General features: G+C 46.0%; 1 protein-coding gene across 2 annotated transcripts in view; it reads left to right on the forward strand.

The window, feature by feature from the left end:
- ube2j1 (ubiquitin-conjugating enzyme E2, J1) overlaps positions 1-24,322 on the forward strand; it is a 135,294-nt gene extending 110,972 nt beyond the window's left edge. For both annotated transcript variants that reach the window (XM_072499768.1, XM_072499769.1), the window contains 2 exons: positions 1,841-1,969; positions 21,325-24,322. In XM_072499768.1, coding sequence (XP_072355869.1) covers positions 1,841-1,969; positions 21,325-21,612 — 417 coding nt within the window. In that variant the 3' untranslated portion in view covers positions 21,613-24,322. The remainder of the gene's footprint in view (positions 1-1,840; positions 1,970-21,324) is intronic.
- The last annotated feature ends 855 nt before the right edge of the window (positions 24,323-25,177 follow it).

Raw genomic sequence — 25,177 nt, forward strand, 5'->3', positions numbered from 1 at the left:
GGTGGTCCTTCCAAGGTTTTTGTTCGTGTTTCAGTGCCTCCCCATCGTGATCACCAAGGGCTTTTTCAAGAGAGTAGGTAGGAGTATTATGGGGTATGTGTGGGCAAATACGACCCCGAGGGTTAGGAGAGGGTTCTTGGAAAGCAGCAGGGACCGAGGAGGGTTGGCTTTGCCAAACCTAGAGAGTTACTACTGGGCAGCAAATGTGGCGATGATCTGTAAGTGGGTTATGGAGGGAGAGGGGGCGGCATGGAAGAGGATGGAGATGGCGTCCTGCAAAGGAACGAGCCTAGGGGCGTTGGTAACGGCACCGCTGCCGCTCTCGCCGACAAAATACACCACAAGCCCGGTGGTGGCGGCAACATTAAAGATCTGGGGCCAGTGGAGAAGACACAGGGGTGCAATGGGAGCATCGGTGTGGTCCCCGATCAGGGGTAACCACCGGTTTGTCCCGGGGAAGATGGACGGGGGGTTCCAAGGCTGGCATCGTGCGGGGATAAGAAGAATGGGGGACCTGTTCATTGACGGGACATTTGCAAGTCTAGGCGCACTGGAGGAGAAATTTGAGTTACCCCCGGGAAATGCATTTAGATATATGCAGGTGAGGGCTTTTGTGAGGCGACAGGTGAGGGAATTTCCGTTGCTCCCGGCACAAGAAGTTCAAGATAGGGTGATCTCGGGGGTATGGGTCGGGGAGGGCAAGGTATCGGAAATATACCAAGAGATGAAAGAAGAGGGGGAAGCGCTAGTAGAAGAACTGAAAGGTAAATGGGAGGAGGAGCTGGGGGAGGAGATTGAGGAAGGCTATGGGCCGACGCCCTGGGTAGGGTTAATACCTCTTCCTCGTGTGCCAGGCTCAGTCTGATACAATTTAAGGTGGTTCACAGAGCGCATTTGACGAGGGCGAGGCTGAGTAGGTTCTTTGGGGTAGAGGATAGATGTGAAAGATGTTCAGGGAGCCCGGCGAACCATGTCCATATGTTTTGGTCATGCCCGGCATTGGAGGGGTTCTGGAGAGGAGTGGCGGGAGTAATATCCCAGGTGGTGAAAGTCCGGGTCAAGCCAAGCTGGGGGCTAGCAATATTTGGAGTAGTGGATGAGCCGGGAGTGCAGGAGGCGAAAGAGGCCGGAATTCTGGCCTTTGCGTCCCTAGTAGCCCAGCGAAGGGTCTTGCTACTGTTGAAGGAGGCGAAGCCCCCTAGCCTGGAGGCCTGGATTAATGACATGGCGGGGTTCATAAAACTGGAGAGAATTAAGTTTGCTTTGAGAGGGTCTGCACAGGGGTTTTACAGGCGGTGGCAACCGTTCCTAGATTATCTTGCGGAGCGTTAGAAGAAGATCAATCAGCAGCAGCAGCAACCATGGCGGGGGGGGGGGGGACGAGAGACTGTCTGAGGGGATGGACGAGCGGGAGATAGAATGGAGGGTGGGGGGAAACGGTACGCGCAGCCAAGAGCCAGTGTATAAAGCTATGTAAATATACCATCTTGCCTTGTATATATCTTGCTCAGGGAGAATTTGCGTTATTTTGTTACCGGGGGGGGGGGGGGGGGGGGGGGGGGGTTATTGTTTGTAAGGGGAAAAAATTGTGTTGTTAAAAAACCTTAATAAAAATATTTTTTTAAAAAACTATATAAATGCCTCAATAAAATATTTTTTTTTTACAAGATGGCACTTTGTAATGCAGCATTCCTTTATTGTGTTGAAATGCCGGCCGAGATTATTGTCTGTATGATACAGGTACAACCATAACTCCTGAATCATAGACAAATAGGTTGCCAATAACTGAGCCACGCTAACTGCTTTCAGGTTTGTAACTACATCATTTACTTTTCAATAGGCTGAGACTGCTGCTGCTGCTGAACCTTCTCCAGCACCGATGCTTATAAAAAGTGCAAACCAAGAAACCCAAATTTCTGATCAGCTTCCACTCACTCAAAGTAATCCAGAAACTGAAGATATAAGAGAGGTGTGTAATCCAAATTGCATCCTATCTTTATAACCTTACTTGCATGTCAAACTTTCATTGAGCAGATCTATTTTCATGGAGACAAATAATTCATGAAACGAAAGAGAAAATGCTGGAAAATCTCAGCAAGTCTGGCAGCATCTGTAGGGAGAGAAAAGAGCTAACGTTTCGAGTCTGATTACTCTTTGTCAAAGCTAACAGGTAGAGAAAGTGGGAAATATTTATACTGTGGAGTGAGAATGAAAGATGAGTCATAGCCACAGAAAGCCAGGGAAGGTGCCATGGGTGATCGGAGTGGTACTGGGTATGGTGGAGGATGTGGACAAGATTGTCTCGGAGGGAATGGTCTCTGTCAGCATTCCGCAGAGACCGTTCCCCATCACCCATTCAATCACAGAAGGTGTAACACCTGCCCTGTTACCTCTTCCATGCTGAACATCCCAGGCCCAAAACACCCATTCCAGGTTAAGCAGCGTTTCACTTGCATCTCTTCCAATTTGGTCAACTGCATTCGCTGCTCCCAATGTGGTCGCCTCCATAGCGGAGAGACCAAATGCAGACTGGGTGATCACTTTGCTGAGCACCTTCGGCCTGTGCGCATTCAGGACCCTGACCTTCCTGTTGCTTGCCATTTTAACAAAAGACCCTGCTCCCATGCCCACATGTCTGTTCTTGGCCTGCTGCAATGTTCCAGTGAAGCGCATGCAAAGTGGAGGAACAAAATCTCACCTTCCGGTTAGGCACGCTACAGCCTTTCGACCTGACATCGAATTCAACAACTTCAGATGATCAGCTCTACCCCACCCCGACCCATTTGTTTTCATTTCATTTTAACTGTCTTTTACCATATCTTTCTTTCTTAATATACATTTAATTTCCTTCCCCCCCCCCCCCCCCCCAATCTTATCCACCTTTCCTCCACCTGTCTCCTCTTTGCTTCCCCCTTCCCCTCCCCCCACATCTACCGTTCATCCTCTGATAGTTTCCTGCTGTTTGACCGTTCACATCTTTTGTCCTCTCTGGGGACTGCCATTAGCACTCTTTCCCTTTGTTTCTGTGGCCATTAGCACCCGGTTTCCATGGGTTTGACTCATCTTTCATTCTCACTCCACAGTATAAATATTTCCCACTTTCTCTGTCTGTTAGCTTTGACAAAGAGTAATCAGACTCGAAACGTTAGCTCTTTTCTCTCCCTACAGATGCTGCCAGACTTGCTGAGATTTTCCAGCATTTTCTCTTTCGTTTCAGATTCCAGCATCTGCAGTAATTTGCTTTTATCCAGTAATAATTCATGAGATGTTTCTATATAGCTGGTGAGCTGGGGCAAGACGAAGAACTGTTCATGTTAACGTAATCCTAATCAGTCTCGAAATGTCAACGTAGTAACATGCTGTAACATTTATGTTAGCATTCAAATGCCAATTTTTTTCCCCACTAATATCTTTTTGTAACCTCCTCATGACCTCTTAACAACACTTCTTGCTTCACCTTCTACCATCACCAGCCTTACATTTGCCCAATCATATTGTGCCACCTACAGTGTGGGTTTTCGCAGCAGGCATTGTTCCTTCCTTCTCCACTCTGCTTTCCAGGGGAACTACCCTTTTAATATATCCTTGCTCACTCTAAAACTCCTCAATTAATGTTTTTTGTGCACCACTTCAACACTTGTCTGTTTACATCTTCCCATAAAACATAGCATACATGCTGAAAGTTCTCTGTTCGTGGAAGGCAGCATTTTAATGTACTTTTGAAATCTAGTACGCTGTATTTGCTGCTCTTTACAGTGTGAAGACCAACTTCTATTAAGTCACCATTTTAGCAAAAACACCTGTTCTATCCACAGGTGTGACCCTGACCCCTCCCTTCACTGCTTTTAATTGGGGCTCCCATTCATCTTTCTCCAGGCCAATCTGAAAATCCTGTGGTCTGAATTTTGACTGTAGTAGCCTTAGACTTCAGTTATGTAATGCCAACTCGCATAACTACTTTAAATGTACAAGTTCCCCTCCAAGGGCCCACTTACTGTCTACAGGAATGATGTGGAGATGCCGGCGTTGGACTAGGGTGAGCACAGTAAGAAGTCTTACAACACCAGTTAAAAGTTCAACAGGTTTATTTTGAATCACTAGCTTTCGGAGCACAGCTCGTTCCTCAGGTGAAGTGTTGTCAGACTTCTTACTGTCTACAGGAATACAGGTAATTCTGAAGCTGCTGTCATATCCTATGCAGACTGCATTACACTCCAAAAGGATATTTTGATGCATGCTGTACTCCATGCTCATTAACATTTGATGCTATTTTCTCGTATCCAGTTTTCTAGCTCAGGCGTTATACTTTTTCGAGTAATCGTTCAAATCAGCCTGTTCAATAAATTATTTAAGTGACTGTTTGGCAATTGAACTTTTGAACTGTTAAGTGGATGTATTTCTTAATTTCTTTCAGTTTTACATAACCATATAGCTTGTTTATGAACCAAACAAATGCAGCTTTAACTTAAAGAAACAATCACCTTAACCAGGATCATAGACCACTGATTATCACAGTTTATAATTCTAATATTATAAATTTAGACCGAATTGGAATATTTTGGCATTTTTTAATGAACGAGCCAAATTCATTTGAATTAGTGTATGAAATGTACAGTAGTTTTTACACAATTGGTATACTGTAATTATTTAGTGGATTGAGTATTTATGTAACACTCGTCTGTTATGAAAGACAGTGGCCTGGAGCTTAGCCAAAAACAGTTTGGGCGGTAGGATGCTTCGGCTGGAATTTACAGATAAATTGTGGTCAAAATCCAGGATAAGCTGTGGTTCAGAAATGATGAAGACTGGAGATTGTGGTTGGCAAAAACAAATCTAGTAACATTGGTCCACCTGCTCACCTTCAGAGAAAGAGAAGGAAAGCTAAACTGAATCAGCAACTGGTATCGGGATATTCTGTCTGGTTAAGCTCTTGTGGATTTTACTTTTTTAATTAGTTGGATCTATTTTGTACCTTCACAATTGGGTAATCTACAGCATCAAAAGGAACACTTGTAATGAGAGTGGGGGTGAGTAATCTGCAAATCGATACTTGCTCCTCAGGAAATTACAATTAAAACTTCCTAATGTTATGGGAAACCAGCTGCCTTTACCTAAAATTTTTAAAGTAAGGTAATATGGAAGAAGGTGGCATTACATTCAATAATGGATTGAGTATTTTTGCTTTTATTTTACAGTCTGAATATTTTATTTCTCCCCATTGACTGACTCATTTTGTACGAGTCAAATGAGAGTCAAGAAAGGGAATAGGGAAATACCTGGGAATTACATTTGTGGTGAGCAAAATATTGGAAAGGATTCTGAGATAGGATCTATGATTATTTAGAAAAACATAGTTTGATTAAAGATAGTCAGCATGGCTTTGTGAGGGACAGGCCATGCCTCACGAGCCTCATTGAATTCTTTGAGGATGTGACGAGACTCAGTGGATGTGGTGTATATGGATTTCAGTAAGGCATTTGATAAAGTTCCCCATGGTAGGCTCATTCCGAAAGTTAGGGGCATGGGATACAGGGAAATTTGGCTGTCTGGATACAGAATTGGCTGGCCGAAAAGACAGCAAGTGGTGGTGGATGGAAAGTATTCCGCCTGGAGGTCGGTGACCAGTGGTGTCCCGCAAGGATCTATTCTGGGACCTCTGCTCTTGTGGTTTTTATAAATGACTTGGATGAGGAAGTGGAAGGGTGGGTTAGTAAGTTTGCTGATGACACAAAGGTTGGTGGAGTTGTAGATAGTGTTGAGGGTTGTTGCAGGTTACAGCAGGACATTGACAGGATGCAGAGCTGGGCTGAGAAGGGGCAGATGGAGTTCAACCTTGATAAATGTGAAGTGATTCATTTTGGAAGGTCGAATTTGAATGCTAAATACAGGCTTAAAGGCAGGATTCTTGGAAGTGTGGAGGAACAGAGGGATCTTGGGTCTGCGTACATAGATCCCTCAAAGTTGCCACCAGGTTGATAGGGTTGTTAAGAAGGTGTATGGTGTGTTGGCTTTCATTAACAGGGGGATTGAGTTTAAGAGCAGTGAGGCTTTGCTGCAGCTTTATAAAACTCTAGTTAGACCACACTTGGAATATTGTGTCCAGTTCTGGTCGCCTCATTATAGGAAGGATGTGGATGCTTTGGATAGGGTACAGAGGAGATTTACCAGGATGCTGCCTGGACTGGAGGGCATGTCTTATGAAGGAAGGTTGAGGGAGCTGGGGCTTTTCTCACTGGAGCGAAGAAGGCAGAGAGGTGACTTGATAAAGGTGTACAAGGTGATGAGAGGCATGGATGGAGTGGATAGCCAGAGACTTTTCTCCGGGGTGGAAATGGCTGTCACGAGGGGACATAATTTTAAGGTGATTGGAGGAAGGTATAGGGGAGATATCAGAGGTTGGTTCTTTACACAGAGCTGCGGACGGGAGGGAGGGCGAGCTGCGGACGGGAGGGAGGGCGAGCTGCGGACGGGAGGGAGGGCGAGCTGCGGGGCGGGAGGGAGGGCGAGCTGCGGTAAGTCGATGGTAGATGCCCTGGCTCCCATGTGGTTGCCGTTGAAGAAGACCAACGAGGCGGCAATGCGCATGGCGCTGCGATAAAGTGTATAGAGGTGGCACTCTCAAGGCATAGCGATCAGATTGCCTCTCTGGAAGCTGAGATGTCTCTGATGGCCAGTGTGAATATAGCACTGAAGGCCAAAGTGGATTTGGAGAATTGTTCCAGGAGGTAGAATATTTGAATCATAGGGTTGCCGGAGGGAATAGCAAGCCCAACTTCCAGACAACACTCTTCCCCACCATCTTTGAAAAGTAGATTCATGTCCCGTTCTGAGCTGGATCCAGCCCAGCAGACACTCTGACAAGAGGCTCCTTTCCAACAAACCACCACAAGCTGTTATTGTGAAGTTCCAGGAAAATGGACGATGGGCTGGGGAACATCATTACTATAAATGGGAAGGCCACACCATCAAACTTTATCAAGACGTTGGTATGGAACTGGCAAGGAAGTGGGCGGTGTTTACAAGGCAGAGCCGCCTTGTATAAAAGCGGAGTCCCGTTTTGAGGTAGTGTACCTCCCGTGGCTCAGTGACTGGTTTAGCACAGTGGACTATATAGCTGGCTTGTAATGCAGAACAATGCCAGCAGCGCGGGTTCAATTCCTGTACCGGCTTCCCTGAACAGGCGCCGGAATGTGGCAACTAGGGGCATTCCACAGTAACTTCATTGAAACCTACTTGTGACAATAAGCTATTATTATTTTATTATTATTACTTAGTCGAAAGACTATTTGCTCGATGCACCGGAGTGGGTGTTTTCTTTTGTGAAGAAAACATGGGCTGGGTGTGAATTGATTGAGGTTTCTGTGAGGTTTTGGATGTTGGGGGTGGGCATGTGGATATGGGGGAGCTGGGGTTCCTTGTAAAGGTTCGCCAATTCTTTGTTCTTGTGTGGGATGAGTGTTTCAAAATCTGGATTTGGGTTGCAGGTGGCTTAATCGTGTCATGGGTGTTGTTCTTTATGCTATAACTGTTATGGAAATACATAGCTCCCTGTTGGAATACGATTTTTACGTTTTTTAAAAATACTTTCTGTTAGTATTTTTCTTCACCCTGAGCGGGGGCCACTCTTCTAGCAGAAGAGTTAGGGGAGCGGTGGGATAGCTGCAGGTCGCTATATTAGTTTGGTTTTAGATCAGGAGCTTGAACTGTTTTGTCCGGGTAGGGTTGAATGGCTTTGTTCGCCTTATGTTATTTGTATGTACACTTGGGTGTGGTATTGGTCGGGGGCAGGATGGTGGGGTGCAGGGATGGGTTCGGGGGCAGGGTGGTGGGGTGCAGGGATGGTATGCTGACAGTGATGATAGATTTTTCTTAGTTTTGTCTTGTGGGTGCGTTTGGCGGCTATCTTGAGTGGGCCTGGTGCCTGTAAACTTGAAGTAGTTGTTGAACGATTCTCCAAATCTACTTTGGCCTGCAGTGCTTTATTCACACTGGCCATCAGAGATATCTCAGTATTCACCAAAGAGAAGGAATTGGTGAATGTTGAGTCTGGAGAAGGGTGTGTAGATAGCCTGGGTCGCATTGAGATCCAAAAAGAGGTGTTGGGCATCTTGAAAAATATTAATGTGGATAAGTCCCCAGAGCCTGATGGGATCTACCCAGAATACTGAAGAAGGCAAGAGAGGAAATTGCTGAGGCCTTGACAAAAATCTTTGGATCCTCACTGTCTTCAGGTGATGTCCCGGAGGACCGGAGAATAGCCAGTATTGTTCCTTTGTTTAAGAACGGTAGCAAGGATAATCCAGGGAACTACAGGCCGGTGAGCCTTACATCAGTGGTAGGGAAATTACTGGAGAGAATTCTTCGAGACAGGATTTACTCCCATTTGGAAGCAAATGGATGTATTGGTGAGAGACAGCACGGTTTTGTGCAGGGGAGGTCATGCCTCACTAACTTGATAGAGTTTTTCGAGGAGGTCACAAAGATGATTGATGCAGGTAGGGCAGTGGATGTTGTCTATATGGACTTCAGTAAGGCCTTTGACAAGGTCCCTCATGGCAGACTGGTACAAAAGGTGAAGTCACACGAGATCAGAGATGAGCTGGCAAGGTGGATACAGAACTGGCTAGGTCATAGAAGGCAGAGAGTAGCAATGGAAGGGTGCTTTTCTGATCGGAGGGCTGTGACTCGTGGTGTTCCGCAGGGATCAGTGCTGGGACCTTTGCTGTTCGTAGTATATAGAAATGATTTGGAGGAAAATATAACTGGTCTGATTAGTAAGTTTGTGGACGAATCAAAGGTTGGTGGAATTGCGGATAGCGATGAGGACTGTCAGAGGATACAGCAGGATTTAGATCGTTTGGAGACTTGGGCAGGGAGATGGCAGATGGAATTTAATCCGGACAAATGTGAGGTAATGCATTTTGGAAGGTCTGATACAGGTAGGGAATATAGAATGAATGGTAGAACCCTCAAGAGTATTGACAATCAGAGAGATCTAGGTGTACAGGTCCACACGTCACTGAAAGGGGCAACACAGGTGGAGAAGGTAGTCAAGAAGGCATACGGCATGCTTGCTATCATTGGCCGGGGCATTGAGTATAAGAATTGGCAAGTCATGTTGCAGCTGTATAGAACCTTAGTTAGGCCACACTTGGAGTATAGTGTTCAATTCTGGTCGCCACACTACCAGAAGGATGTGGAGGCTTTAGAGAGGGTGCAGAAGAGATTTACCAGGATGTTGCCTGGTATGGAGGGCATCAGCTGTGAGGGGAGGTTGAATAGGCTTGTTCTCACTGGAACGACGGAGGTTGAGGGGTGACCTGATAGTGGCCTACAAAATTATGACGGGCATAGACAGAGCGGACCGGCAGAGACTTTTTCCCAGGGTAGAGGGGTCAATTACGAGGGGGCATAGGTTTAAGGTGCCCCTCGCAAGGTTTAGAGGAGATGTACGAGGCAAGTGTTTTTACACAGAGGGTAGTGGGTGCCTGGAACTCGTTGCTGGAGGAGGTTGGTGTTGTCGATAGTGTGGAAGGATGTAGCAGGTTACAGAGGGATATAGATAAGCTGCAGAGCTGGGCTGAGAGGTGGCAAATGGAGTTTAATGTAGAGAAGTGTGAGGTGATTCACTTTGGAAGGAATAACAGGAATGTGGAATATTTGGCTAATGGTAAAGTTCTTGAAAGTGTGGATGAGCAGAGGGATCTAGGTGTCCATGTACATAGATCCCTGAAAGTTGCCACCCAGGTTGATAGGGTTGTGAAGAAGGCCTATGGAGTGTTGGCCTTTATTGGTAGAGGGATTGAGTTCCGGAGTCGGGAGGTCATGTTGCAGCTGTACAGAACTCTGGTACGGCCGCATTTGGAGTATTGCGTACAGTTCTGGTCACCGCATTATAGGAAGGACGTGGAGGCTTTGGAGCGGGTGCAGAGGAGATTTACCAGGATGTTGCCTGGTATGGAGGGAAAATCTTATGAGGAAAGGCTGATGGACTTGAGGTTGTTTTCGTTGGAGAGAAGAAGGTTAAGAGGAGACTTAATAGAGGCATACAAAATGATCAGGGGGTTGGATAGGGTGGACAGTGAGAGCCTTCTCCCGCGGATGGATATGGCTGGCACGAGGGGACATAACTTTAAACTGAGGGGTAATAGATATAGGACAGAGGTCAGAGGTAGGTTCTTTACGCAAAGAGTAGTGAGGCCGTGGAATGCCCTACCTGCTACAGTAGTGAACTCGCCAACATTGAGGGCATTTAAAAGTTTATTGGATAAACATATGGATGATAATGGCATAGTGTAGGTTAGATGGCTTTTGTTTCGGTGCAACATCGTGGGCCGAAGGGCCTGTACTGCGCTGTATTGTTCTATGTTCTATGTTGTGGAAGCAGGGACGATAGTGACATTTTAAGGAGCATCTTGACAAATACATGAATAGGATGGGAATAGAGGGATACCCTCTTCTAGCCCCGGGAGTGTAGAAGATTTTAGTTTCGACGGGCAGCATCGTCGGCTCAGGCTTGGGGGGCCGAAGGGCTTGTTCTGTACTTTTCTGTGTTCTTTTCTTTGTTCTATTGGTGGATTTGGCTGACTTAGGATCGAGGGTGGGAGGCCTCCAATTCAGTTGGTCACCTGAAATGTAAGGGGGTTGAATGGCCCAATGAAAAGGTAGAGGGTAGTTGCTCACCTTAAAAGTTTGAATGCAAGGGGCAGCACGGTGGCGCAGTGTTAAGCACTGCTGCCTCACAGCGCCAAGGACCAGGGTTCAATCCCGGCCCCAGGTCAGTGCCCATGTGAAGTTTGCACATTCTCCTCATGAGATCTGCGTGGATCTCACCCCCACAATCCAAAAAGATGTGCAGGGTACATGGATTGGCCATGCTAAATTGACCCTTGATTGGGAAAAAAGAATTGGGTACTTAAATCTTTTTTAAAAAGTTTGAATGCTGATGTGGTGTTTCTGCAGGACCTATTTGGGGGTAAGGGACCAGGCAAGGTTGAGGAAGGGGTGGGTCAAGTATTTCACTCTGGCTTTGACGGTAGGTCTGGGGTGGGGCAATTTTTTTTTTTTTATTAAATATTTTATTGAAAATTTTTGCTCAACCAACACAGTACATTGTGCATCCTTTACACAATATTATAACAACACAAATAACAATGACCTATTTTATAAACAAAAAATGAATAAATAATAAATAACAAAAATGAAAACTAGCCCTAATTGGCAACTGCCTTGTCACAAGTAACACTCTCCAAAAATATAATTTAACAGTCCAATATATAATTATCTGTAGCAACGACCTATACATACTATACAGTATATATTAACAACCCTGAGAGTCCTTCTGGTCCCCCCCCCCCCCCCCCAATCCTGGGCTGCTGCTGCTGCCTTCTTTTTCCCATTCCGTCTATCTTTCTGCGAGGTATTCGACGAACGGTTGCCACCGCCTGGTAAACCCTTGAGCCGACCCCCTTAGGACGAACTTAATCCGCTCTAGCTTTATAAACCCCGCCATGTCATTTATCCAGGTCTCCACCCCCGGGGGCTTGGCTTCTTTCCACATTAGCAATATCCTGCGCCGGGCTACTAGGGACGCAAAGGCCAAAACATCGGCCTCTCTCGCCTCCTGCACTCCCGGCTCTTGTGCAACCCCAAATATAGCCAACCCCCAGCTTGGTTCGACCCGGACTCCTACTACTTTTGAAAGCACCTTTGTCACCCCCATCCAAAACCCCTGTAGTGCCGGGCATGACCAAAACATATGGGTATGATTCGCTGGGCTTCTCGAGCACCTCGCACACCTATCCTCCACCCCAAAAAATTTACTGAGCCGTGCTCCAGTCATATGCGCCCTGTGTAATACCTTAAACTGAATCAGGCTTAGCCTGGCACACGAGGACGACGAGTTTACCCTGCTTAGGGCATCTGCCCACAGCCCCTCCTCGATCTCCTCCCCCAGCTCTTCTTCCCATTTCCCTTTTAGTTCATCTACCATAGTCTCCCCTTCGTCCCTCATTTCCCTATATATATCTGACACCTTACCATCCCCCACCCATGTCTTTGAGATCACTCTGTCCTGCACCTCTTGTGTCGGGAGCTGCGGGAATTCCCTCACCTGTTGCCTCGCAAAAGCCCTCAGTTGCATATACCTGAATGCATTCCCTTGGGGCAACCCATATTTCTCGGTCAGCGCTCCCAGACTCGCGAACTTCCCATCCACAAACAGATCTTTCAGTTGCGTTATTCCTGCTCTTTGCCACATTCCATATCCCCCATCCATTCCCCCCGGGGCAAACCTATGATTGTTTCTTATCGGGGACCCCCCCAAGGCTCCAGTCTTTCCCCTATGCCATCTCCACTGTCCCCAAATCTTCAGTGTAGCCACCACCACCGGGCTTGTGGTGTAGTTCCTCGGTGAGAACGGCAATGGGGCTGTCACCATAGCCTGTAGGCTAGTCCCCCTACAGGACGCCCTCTCTAATCTCTTCCACGCCGCTCCCTCCTCCTCTCCCATCCACTTACTCACCATTGAAATATTAGCGGCCCAATAATACTCACTTAGGCTCGGTAGTGCCAGCCCCCCCCCCCCCCCCCCCCCCCCCCTATCCCTGCTACGCTGTAAGAATCCCTTCCTCACTCTCGGGGTCTTCCCGGCCCACACAAAACCCATGATGCTCTTTTCAATCCTTTTAAAAAAAAGCCTTCGTGATCACCACCGGGAGGCACTGAAACACAAAAAGGAATCTCGGGAGGACCACCATCTTAACCGCCTGCACCCTCCCTGCCAGTGACAGGGATACCATATCCCATCTCTTGAAATCCTCCTCCATCTGTTCCACCAACCGCGTTAAATTTAACCTATGCAATGTGCCCCAATTCTTAGCTATCTGGATCCCCAGGTAACGAAAGTCCCTTGTTACCTTCCTCAACGGTAGGTCCTCTATTTCTCTACTCTGCTCCCCTGGATGCACCACAAACAACTCACTTTTCCCCATGTTCAATTTATACCCTGAAAAATCCCCAAACTCCCCAAGTATCTGCATTATTTCTGGCATCCCCTCCGCCGGGTCCGCCACGTATAGTAGCAAATCGTCCGCATACAAAGATACCCGGTGTTCTTCTCCTCCCCTAAGTACTCCCCTCCACTTCTTGGAACCCCTCAACGCTATCGCCAGGGGCTCAATCGCCAGTGCAAACAATAATGGGGACAGAGGGCATCCCTGCCTTGTCCCTCTATGGAGCCGAAAATATGCAGATCCCCGTCCATTCGTGACCACGCTCGCCACTGGGGCCCTATACAACAGCTGCACCCATCTAACATACCCCTCTCCAAAACCAAATCCCCTCAACACCTCCCACAAATAATCCCACTCCACTCTATCAAATGCTTTCTCGGCATCCATCGCCACTACTATCTCCGTTTCTCCCTCTGGTGGGGCCATCATCATTACCCCTAACAACCTCCGTATATTCGTGTTCAGCTGTCTCCCCTTCACAAACCCAGTTTGGTCCTCGTGGACCACCCCCGGGACACATTCCTCTATTCTCATTGCCATTACCTTGGCCAGGACCTTGGCATCTACATTTAGGAGGAAAATAGGTCTATAGGACCCGCATTGTAGCGGGTCCTTTTCCTTCTTTAAGAGAAGCGATATCGTTGCTTCAGACATAGTCGGGGGCAGTTGTCCCCTTTCCTTTGCCTCATTAAAGGTCCTCGTCAGTACCGGGGCGAGCAAATCCACATATTTTCTATAGAATTCGACTGGGAATCCATCCGGTCCCGGGGCCTTTCCCGCCTGCATGCTCCTAATTCCTTTCACCACTTCTTCTACCTCGATCTGTGCTCCCAGTCCCACCCTTTCCTGCTCTTCCACCTTGGGAAATTCCAGCCGATCCAAGAAGCCCATCATTCTCTCCCTCCCATCCGGGGGTTGAGCTTCATATAATTTTTTATAAAATGTCTTGAACACTCCATTCACTCTCTCCGCTCCCCGCTCCATCTCTCCTTCCTCATCCCTCACTCCCCCTATTTCCCTCGCTGCTCCCCTTTTCCTCAATTGGTGTGCCAGCAACCTGCTCGCCTTCTCCCCATATTCGTACTGTACACCCTGTGCCTTCCTCCATTGTGCCTCTGCAGTGCCTGTAGTCAGCAAGTCAAATTCTACATGTAGCCTTTGCCTTTCCCTGTACAGTCCCTCCTCCGGTGCTTCCGCATATTGTCTGTCCACCCTCAAAGGTTCTTGCAGCAACCGCTCCCGTTCCTTACTCTCCTGCTTCCCTTTATGTGCCCTTATTGATATCAGCTCCCCTCTAACCACCGCCTTCAACGCCTCCCAGACCACTCCCACCTGGACCTCCCCATTATCATTGAGTTCCAAGTACTTTTCAATGCACCCCCTCACCCTTAGACACACCCCCTCATCTGCCATTAGTCCCATGTCCATTCTCCAGGGTGGGCGCCCTCCTGTTTCCTCCCCTATCTCCAAGTCCACCCAGTGTGGATCGTGATCCGAAATGGCTATAGCCGTATACTCCGTTCCCCTCACCTTCGGGATCAATGCCCTACCCAGCACAAAAAAGTCTATTCGCGAGTAGACTTTATGGACATAGGAGAAAAACGAGAACTCCTTACTCCTAGGTCTGCTAAATCTCCACGGGTCTACACCTCCCATCTGCTCCATAAAATCTTTAAGTACCTTGGCTGCTGCCGGCCTCCTTCCAGTCCTGGACTTCGACCTATCCAGCCCTGGTTCCAACACCGTATTAAAATCTCCCCCCATTATCAGCTTTCCCATCTCTAGGTCCGGAATGCGTCCTAGCATCCGCCTCATAAAATTGGCATCATCCCAGTTCGGGGCATATACGTTTACCAAAACCACCGTCTCCCCCTGTAGTTTGCCACTCACCATCACGTATCTGCCCCCGTTATCCGCCACTATAGTCTTTGCCTCGAACATTACCCGCTTCCCCACTAATATAGCCACCCCCCTGTTTTTCGCATCTAGCCCCGAATGGAACACCTGCCCCACCCATCCTTTGCGTAGCCTAACCTGGCCTATCAGTTTCAGTGCGTTTCCTGTAACATAACCACATCTGCCTTAAGTTTCTTAAGGTGTACGAGTACCCGTGCCCTCTTTATCGGCCCGTTCAGCCCTCTCACGTTCCACGTGATCAGCCGAGTTGGGGGGCTTCCTACCCCCCCCTTGTCGATTAGCCATCACCTTTTTCCAGCTCCTCACCCGGTTCCCACGCAGCTGTATCTCCCCCAGGCGGTGCCCCCCCGCCCATCCTCTCCCATACCAGCTCCCCCCTCTCCCCAGCAGCAGCAACCCAGTAATTCCCCCCTCCCACCCCCCCCACGCTAGATCCCCCGCTAGCGTAATTACTCCCCCCATGTTGCTCCCAGAAGTCAGCAAACTCTGGCTGACCTCGGCTTCCCCCCGTGACCTCGGCTCGCACCGTGCGACGCCCCCTCCTTCCTGCTTCTCTATTCCCGCCATGATTATCATAGCGCGGGAACCAAGCCCGCGCTTCTCCCTTGGCCCCGCCCCCAATGGCCAACGCCCCATCTCCTCCACCTCCCCTCCTCCCCCCATCACCACCTGTGGGCGAGAGAAAAGTTACCACATCGCAGGATTAGTACATAAAACCCCTCTTTGCCCCCCACATTCGCCCCACCACTTTGTTCGGACGTTCTTTTTAATAACCCGCTCATTCCAGTTTTTCTTCCACAATAAAAGTCCACGCTTCATCCGCCGTCTCAAAGTAGTGGTGCCTCCCTCGATATGTGACCCACAGTCTTGCCGGTTGCAGCATTCCAAATTTTATCTTCTTTTTATGAAGCACCGCCTTGGCCCGATTAAAGCTCGCCCTCCTTCTCGCCACCTCCGCACTCCAGTCTTGATAAACGCGGATCACCGCGTTCTCCCATTTACTGCTCCGAGTTTTCTTCGCCCATCTAAGGACCATTTCTCTATCCTTAAAACGGAGGAATCTCACCACTATGGCTCTGGGAATTTCTCCTGCTCTCGGTCCTCGCGCCATCACTCGGTATGCTCCCTCCACCTCCAACGGACCCGCCGGGGCCTCCGCTCCCATTAACGAGTGCAACATCGTGCTCACATATGCCCCGACGTCCGCTCCCTCCACACCTTCAGGAAGACCAAGAATCCTCAGGTTGTTCCTCCTTGCGTTGTTTTCCAGTGCCTCCAACCTTTCCACACATCGTTTCTGATGTGCCTCCTGCGTCTCCGTCTTCACCACCAGGCCCTGTATGTCGTCCTCATTCTCGGCTGCCTTTGCCTTCACGACCCGAAGCTCCCGCTCCTGGGTCTTTTGTTCCTCCTTTAGCCCTTCGATCGCCTGTAGTAGCGGGGCCAACAGCTCTTTCTTCATTTCCTTTTTGATCTCTTCCACACAGCATTTCAAGAACTCTTGTTGTTCAGGGCCCCATGTTAAACTGCCACCTTCCGACGCCATCTTGGTTTTTGCTTGCCTTCCTTGCCGCTGTTCTAAAGGATCCACTGCAATCTGGCCACTTTCTCCTTTTTCCATCCGTATCCAGGGGGGATTCCCTTCTGGTTTACCGCACAGTGTTTTTAGCCGTCAAAATTGCCGTTGGGGCTCCTATCAAGAGCCCAAAAGTCCGTTTCACAGGGAGCTGCCGAAACGTGCGACTCAGCTGGTCATCGCCGCACCCGGAAGTCCGGTGGGGCAATTTTGATCAATAAAAGGGTTCTATTTTTGCCCGCTAAGATCTTGGCGACTCCTAATGGCAGATGTATGATTGTTAGTGGGCCCTTGGCGGGCACCTGGTAGTCCTGGTTAATGTCTGTGTGCATAATTGGAATGATACGGGTTTTATTAACAGGTTACTAGTCTCCATTCCTGATTTGGATTCACATCAGCTATTCTTGGGTGGTGACTTAAACTATGTTCTAGATCCAAAGGTTGGATTGATCCATGCCCATATCTCTGATACCATCAGGTGTGGCAAAAGTGTTGTTGGTTTTCATGGAGCAGACGGGGGGGCGGCGCAGACCGTGGTGTTTTTTGCACCTGAGGGATTAAGATTTTTCTTTCTTCCTCTTCCCATGCCTATCAGGTTCACTCATATTGACTTTTCTGTGGTGGATAGGTGTCTCCTCCCTTGGGTGAAGAGGGTGGAGTATTCGGTCATTTTGATTTCAGGTCATGCCCACATAGGGTGGCATGGTAGCACAGTGGTTAGCACTGTTGCTTCACAGCATCAGGGTCCCAGGTTCGATTCCTGACCTGGGTCACTGTGTGAAATCTGCACGTTCTCCCTGTGTCTGCGGGGTTTCCTCCGGGTGCTCCAGCCTCCTCCCACGAGTCCTGAAAGACGTGCTGTTAGGTGAATTGGACATTCTGAATTCTCCCTGCGTGCACCGAAACAGGTGCTGGAATGTGGCGATTAGGAGATTTCCATAGTAACTTCATTGCAGTGTTAATGTAAGCCTACTTGTGACAATAGAGATTATTATTATTATTATTTTGTGGATTTAATGCTAGAGTTGGGTCTCTCCCAACGCCATTCATGGAGATTGGATATGGTGTTGTTGGCGGACAAAAGATTTTACGAATGCATGTCCTCTGCCATTGGGGAGTATATTAAATTTGGTTTAGATTGGATTTGATTTATATCACCTGTACCAAGGTACAGTGAAAAGTGTTGTTCTGCATACAGTCCAGACCGATCGTTCCATATATGAAAAAACATAGGATATACGATAAATGTAAATACGTAGGCACAGGTGAGCATACGGATTGTAGCACTACTCCAAGAAGATGTGTGAAGAGATCAGTTCAGTCCATAAGAGGGTCGTTCAGGAGTCCAGTAACAGCAGGGAAGAAGCTGTTTTTGAATCTGTTGGTGCGTGTTCTCAGACTTTTGTATCTCCTGCCCGATGGAAGATGTTGGAAGAGAGAATAATCTGGGTGGGAGGGGTCTTTGATTATGCTGCCTGCTTTCCCAAGGTAGCGGGAGGTGTGGACAGGGTCAATGGATGGGAGGCGGGGTTGTGTGATGGACTGAGCTGTGTTCATGACTCTCTGTATTTTCTTATGGTCTTTGGCTGAGCAGTTGCCATACCAGACTGTAATGCAGCCAGATCTGGTGCATCTGTAAAAATTGGTAAGAGTCGATGTGGATATGCCGAATCTCCTTAGTTTCCTGAGGTAGTATAGGTGCTGTTGTACTCTTTGTTGTAGCGTTATTTTAGTCTCACCTGCAGACCGCCGTGTTTTCCTCGCTTCCTCGGTCGGCGGCTGTTTCTGGATGGTCCCAGGATCTGATGGGATAAGTCTGACCTTGTGGAAGGCAAGTGTTTGCGCCTGGCAAGGTCGGAGGGGTGGCATGTTCGCAATCTGGTGGTTTTCCAGGGTTCTACGAGGCCAGGTCTACCTTTCGGTTCCTTGGGTGTGGTCTACGTTTTGAGTTTATCTATCTCCCCTTCTACATTGGTGGTCATCAGGGATAATTTCTTACAGAGACTCTGCGCGTGAGGTAGACCATCAGTACGTGCTTGCCGCTACCAGGAGTTGCTTGCAAGTAGGAAAAAGCTGCAGATGCAATTTGAATTACTGTCAACATGTAAGGCAGTGAGCCAGCTGCGATGTTGAAGGCGGACATTTTATGAACGTGGGGAGAAGGCTCATCAGCTGAGGTGGCAGGCTGCCTTCCAGGCAATTGTGCAGATAACTGACTTGGGTTGCAGTTGGTTTTCTCTCCGCCCAAGGTTAACACAGCTTTTGGAAACGCTCTTATCGGGATCTCTATTGAGCTCCCGGAGGGGAGTTCAGCCATGACTGAGTTTTTGGATGGGTTATCCTTCCCATTGGTAGAGAGGCGGGAGGAGTTGTAATTCCCATTGGGCCCTGAGGAAGTTATGAAATGCATTAGGTTAATGCGGATGGGTAAAGCTCCTGGCTCTGATGCCCATTGTGTTTTATTAGAAGTTTGCAGAACAGTTGATCCCTTTAATATTAGATATGTTCTATGACTCCTTGTCCCGGTGTTCATTGCCTGTTACACTTGCGCAAGCCTCTATTTCCCTGATCCTGAAGAAGGACACGGCCCTACAGAATGTGGTTTGTTTCGATCCATCTCTCTTTTGACTGCAGGCGCTAAATTACTCGCAAAAGTGCTGGCATGGCAGTTGGAGCCCTGGCTCCCAGAGGTGATCTCGGAAGACCAGATGGGCTTCATCAAAGGTCAGCCAAAATACGTCGGCTGTTGAATATTGTCCTTTTCCCCCTCTCAAGTGCCCGAACCAGAGGTGATTGTTTCCATGGGTACTGAAAAAGCGTTTGATAGGGTGGAGTGGAAATATCTGAAATTCCCGGGAGATTTGATTTTGGGCAAAAGATCATATCCTGAATTTGTTTACTGTATACGGCCCCCATTAGTGTTCACAGGGATACGAGGCAGAGGTGTCCAATGTCTCCGCTTCTATTTGTTAGCAATTGAACCGCTGGTCATAAAGTTAAGATTTTCCAATAAGTGGAAGGGGAGAAATTGGGGAGGGAGGGAGAATAGTGTCCTTGATATGCAGATGATCTGCTTCTTTATATTACAGACCCAGTTTCCACTATGGATGAGATAATGAAGCTACTTGGGAGCTTTGGCTCCTTCTCCGGGTGTAAGTTGAATTTATACAAGAGCGAATGCTTTCTGGTTTAAACCCCCTAGGGCAGCCTATCTGGAAATGTTGCCATTTTGCCTGGCCAGATCTAGCTTTCGCTGTCTGAGAATCCGGGTGGCCCACGATTGGGCCTCGCTTCGTAAAGTAAATTATGCTAGTCCAATGAATGGGGTAGAATCTGACTTGCAGAAATGGGATGGCCTCTCCCTGTCCTTAGCGGGCAGGGTTCAGACTATTAAAATGAATGTCCCCCGAGGTTTTTCTTTCTTCTTTTCGTCTCTTCCCACTTTTCTCCCCAAATCTTTCTTTGACAGAGTCAACAAATTAGTGTTCTCTTTAATTTGGGTGGGTAAGACTCCAAAAACCCATAGGGTATTTCTCCAGAGATAAACAGGTGGTTTAGCTTTACCCAATTTGTTGTTTTATTATTTGGCTGCCAATATTGAGCAAGTACCGAATTGGCTTAGTGATTCGAGTTCCATATGGTGGCTCTAATTTACGGTTGCTTTTAGGGGCTCTAATTTGATTGCTTTAGTAACTGTCTGGCTTCCACTTTCTTCTGCAAGATTTTCTTTGAATCCGGTAAATTTAGCTCCATGTTGTTGTTGGCCCCTATCTGCAGTAATCATATCTTTGCGCCAGTGGGCTTAGACTGGATGCTTGAGTCATGGGAGGGGAAGGTCTTGGAGAGGGTTAAGGCCCTGTTTGTGAAGGGGGAAGGTTAGCCAGCTTTGAGGAGCTGTCGTAAAAATTTCAACTTCCTGGAACTAATTTGTTTAGAAATTTCTAGATTCATGATATTTTTTCCTTGGTATCATCGTCCTTCCTCTTTATCTTTGGCCGGGTCAGGTGGGGGAATATTTCCGGTATTAATGGCCGGGTCTGGCGGGGGCAGTATTTTGGGTATCTATGGCCAGATCCTAGATCAGCAGCATCGGCTTCGTTGAATGAGGTGAAGGTGGATTGGGTCCTGTTTTAGGTGAGGAGGTTTGTAGTGAGGCTCTTTTCGGGGTCAATTGCATGACTTCCTGTGCGTGGCTTGGTTTCAAGTTCAAAGTGGTGCACAGGGCTCATCTGACCAAGGCGCGGATGAGTGGTTATTTTTCCAGGTGTGGACGACAGGAGTGAGCTGTGTTCTCGGGTGCCGGCTAACCATACTCTTATGTTCTGGTTGTGTCCCAAGGTTTTGGATCACCTTTATCACCATGTCAGAAATTCTTAATGTCAAACTTGTGGTCATTTTCAGGGTATAGGACTCACTGATGCTTTTGACAGAGGTGAAGGCAATGTCCTCGCCTTTGTTCCATTAATAGCGCGGAGGCAGGTTCTGCTTGGATGGTTCTCTCCTACACTGCTCAGTGCCTCGGCCTGGTTGCGTGACCGCATGGAGTTCCTACATTTGATGACCGTCAAGTATACCATTAGGTCGGGTTCTACCTAAGATGGCAACCATTCATTCCCTTTTTTAAAGAGTTGGTCACTGTCATTTGTTATGGGGGTTTTAGTTTTAATGTTGGGGGTTAAGATTGGATGTGTTCCTGATTGTGCTCTTTTTACATTGTAACTTGAAACATCTGTTTTATATTATAGTATATTTTGTTGTAATTAAAATGTTTTCCATACAAATATTGGAAAAGAAAAGTTTTTTATTTTTTTTATATAGACTGATGGAGATGGTACTCACACTGGAACTCTGGAACCACCACAGAGCAGATCCAATACTACAAGCTTAAGCCCTAGACAGCGGCGTACTCAACAGCAGCGACGTGCTCAGCAGCAGCAACAGTCGAGGCGTCCAGTTTCACCATCATACGCTCCAGTTCGTCACCCAACTAATAGCAATCAAATAGGATCCACTGTCCTAATTGTCATCCTCACATTAGCACTGGCTGCTCTAATTTTCCGACGGATTTACATGTCGAATGAATACAGATTTGACTATGAATTGTAATGATCCTACTTTGCATAGCCATAGACTGGATTTATTATGCATCATATCATGTATTTTAACATCCAACCCCCCCCCCCCCCCCCCACCACCATATTAATGGCCAGGATATGCAAGGGCTTTGAATAATCTACCCAAAAGGGATTTTAAAATGTTACAGAATGCAAGGCTTATGCATAATTATTGTCCTTGGGGTAATAAACAGAGGCATTTTCCAAAATGTAATACTGCAGGGAAACCCATTCAGGAATATCTTTGATCAAACTCTGGTTAAATTCAATTTATCTTGTAGAATTGAGTTGCTTTTGTTGAGACCATGCTGTTCAAAAATGTCAGTAATTCTGAGGGTGCTAATCTGTTTACTGAGAAGTTTCTGTGGATCATTGTAAAGTTCATTTGGCTCATGACCTGAGTGCTAGCGGGGTAATATGCAATTTTACCTTTTAGAAATGAGTCCTGTTTCTACGAATTAACAAATGCCTTAACCCTGTCAGGGGGAGTATGAACATTCACTTTCATTTGAATACGTAGTCAGGAATGTCTATAGCAAATCTAAAATCCAAATTGATCATTCAACACTGCTACTTAAAGTGTTGTGGGCTGCGATTTCATGCTAGTTTCATGGTACAAGATTATCAGTGTTTTAATAAACATCCTAAAGTAAATTTTAAAATACACAAATCTTAAAACAAAGATCCAACTAGAGAATTAGTATAAAATCCTTAAATAAAACCAAAATCAATCGGTGGTGTTATCTGTAACTTTTGTGTTAAGTCAAAGGAACTATATTTGTAAAAAAATTTAAAAGGTTGAGATAGTGATTAGGGGTCTAGTGCTTAGTTAAGTTCCTCGAGTTGTTAACAAAATAATCAAATATGAGTTTTTCCGGTAAGTGATGGAAAACGCCCCTTCTCCAGTACTCCTGGTTGTTTATTTTCCTTAACCAAGCTACGAATGCTGTAGCATGTCAGTTGGTGATTGTAATGTGTGTATGTGTAAATATATAATATATATTACAAAATTGAACTCATCATTGCAAGTTGCAGAACAATGCTTTTAATTTTCATATACAGGATGCTCCATTGTTTACGTTTTTGATTGAATTATGAGTAAATATTGTCTGCTTTACTGAGTAGACAGGGGGCACTGTTATTTTTGTTTGTTGGATGCCCTATGAACAATGAATTTTGCCAATGTAAAGTCACCCAGTTTCAAATATGAAACCACAAGAACAAACTATCTCATACAGATGTGAATGTTTAATATTTTTCAGCTCTAGAATTGATTTTTGTGGGACCCTGAATACTGTGCACAAGTGGTGCCGCTGCACTTTACAGTTGCCCTGCAGTAGGTGTCCTGGCGTTTTAATGCATCTTTGTCATTAAATTGCTCAACATGGAAATCTAATGAAAAGTCCATTGTTTTTGTTTTATGAAATACTTTACCTTGGCTTCAGAAGAAAAATTGGCATATCAGCCTGGCATCTTAAAAATAGTGCTTTTGTGCCATGCATGCCAGACAAATTATTGCAGAATTTTTGTGTCATAGTTTATTCAGCATGGTGTTAGAAACACTGTTCTGCCTCAGCACAACAATGGAAAGTCATTAAAACAGAGTACTTCCTGTATCTATTATATATAATGTATATAATATATACACACGTTAACCAATGCCGGATACAAACAACAGTGAAATAAACATTCTGTTGAATAAATGTAAATTCAGATTTGTCTTGTTTATACTCACTTCCTGGCATGGAACAAATAAATGACCTTTTAAATTGTTATTATGTTTTATCAATAATGGTCTATGCAGTTGAACTGAAGAGACCCATGCAGCTGAAAGTATAGAAATTGAAACTAATGCAGTTATTAAACATTAAATTTAAAATTTACTTGGCTACTACAAAATGTTGTACTTAGTGCTTTTTTATTTGAACAACTAGAAAAGGGAAAAATTGCAGGGCAATAGGGAACGAGCAGGGGAATGGGACTAATCCGCTCTTTCAAAGAGTGGGCATACATACAATGGACAGAATGACTGACTTCTGTGTTATATAATCCTATATAGAAATAGGTCATTATTGATGTTTGCAGACATAAAGCTTTCATTTTATGCCAGAAATACACAGCAGGCAGTGAACAGTGAAGTTACACTTGCTGTTCCATTAAGTGTAATTAGCTATTCCCATTACAAACATTGATTCATCAGTATATGTCCAGCATTTACATTTTCCTATTAACACTTAGTTAAATCATAATTCGAGGACTTGGGTACTTGGCCTTCTCTGCTTTCTATGACGATACATTTTCTGCAAGTAACTGAAGTCCAAGGTTTACTGTATTAAAATATAAATATGTAAAATATTTTTGAATGAAATGTATGTTTTGTTTGTAATGAGTAACATATTGTAGTGCGAGCAATAGATTTAAAAGATTCCATTTGTATACTGTAATTCCATGCATCAGCCCTCTGTCCATTTATAGTGCTTTTTTTCATAATCCTTTGACGTTTTCCATCAATGAAACCGGCACTCATTCTTTCAATCTGTTCTGTTATCTGCATTCCAAAGTTGATGAATTCTTGATTATCCTCTGTGCGGAGATCACAGGGCAGGGGAGCATCACTAAAACAGATCCTAAAGAGGAAATTCAAAAATATCTTGTAATCTGCTTAGATTTCAATAACATAATAAAAATCTTGTCAACCCACACTACTTGATCTCTTGTCATGTTTTACCTTCCTATTTTTTTTGCTAATATTTTCTCATTAGGAATGTATTTAGCAATTTATAATGCAAAATACTTGTACAAACATTGGGAAGATCAAAGCCTGTGCCTATGTATTTTTTTCACCAATTTCGTACCCCTCCATTTCAACAAAACTGACAGCCCCAGAATTGAGTTAGTGGCTTTATAACCTATTATATGCAATTCCATCGTAATAACACTGGCCATCTCTACAGCTTATCCATTCTCCTGCATGCCTTTATCACTTCCAAATCCAGCTATTCCAATATGCTGCTGGCCTGCCTCTTCCACCTTTCATAAACTTGAGCTCCTCCAAGCTCTGTTGGCTATTTCTAACCCCCAATTCTTGATCACACATCAATGGCTTCTGATCTCCCAACACATTTTTACATTCAAATCCTCATGACCTTGTCCATCACTATCTTTGCAACCTTCTCCAAGCTTCCAAGACTAAAAAGCAAAATACTGAATGTTGGAAATCTGGAGAGAAAAAAAAGTGCTGGAAATTAGACCTGGCAGCATCCATAGAGTTTAGGGTGAAACGGTGCTGCTGGAGAGAGGTCTAGTGTGTGTAGGTGGTGACGCAGTCTGAGGAACATGTGTCTTGTTTAGGGGTATTCCTGGCTGGATTTGAAACTTGAAGGATGGAACTTCAGTTGGAATCCACATGGAATACATCAGCTAGAGACAGTTGCTGAGGAGGAGAATGTGGCTGTGAAGGTGAGCTTTGGAGATATGTTATCCAAACACTAAGAAGGAAATGGTAAACAAGTTAAAAGCGATAAATGGAAATCCTGTTAGAAGAGTAGAACTTCAAG

The sequence above is a fragment of the Scyliorhinus torazame genome, chromosome 4 (assembly GCF_047496885.1).
Source record: "Scyliorhinus torazame isolate Kashiwa2021f chromosome 4, sScyTor2.1, whole genome shotgun sequence".
Lineage (NCBI taxonomy): Eukaryota > Metazoa > Chordata > Chondrichthyes > Carcharhiniformes > Scyliorhinidae > Scyliorhinus > Scyliorhinus torazame.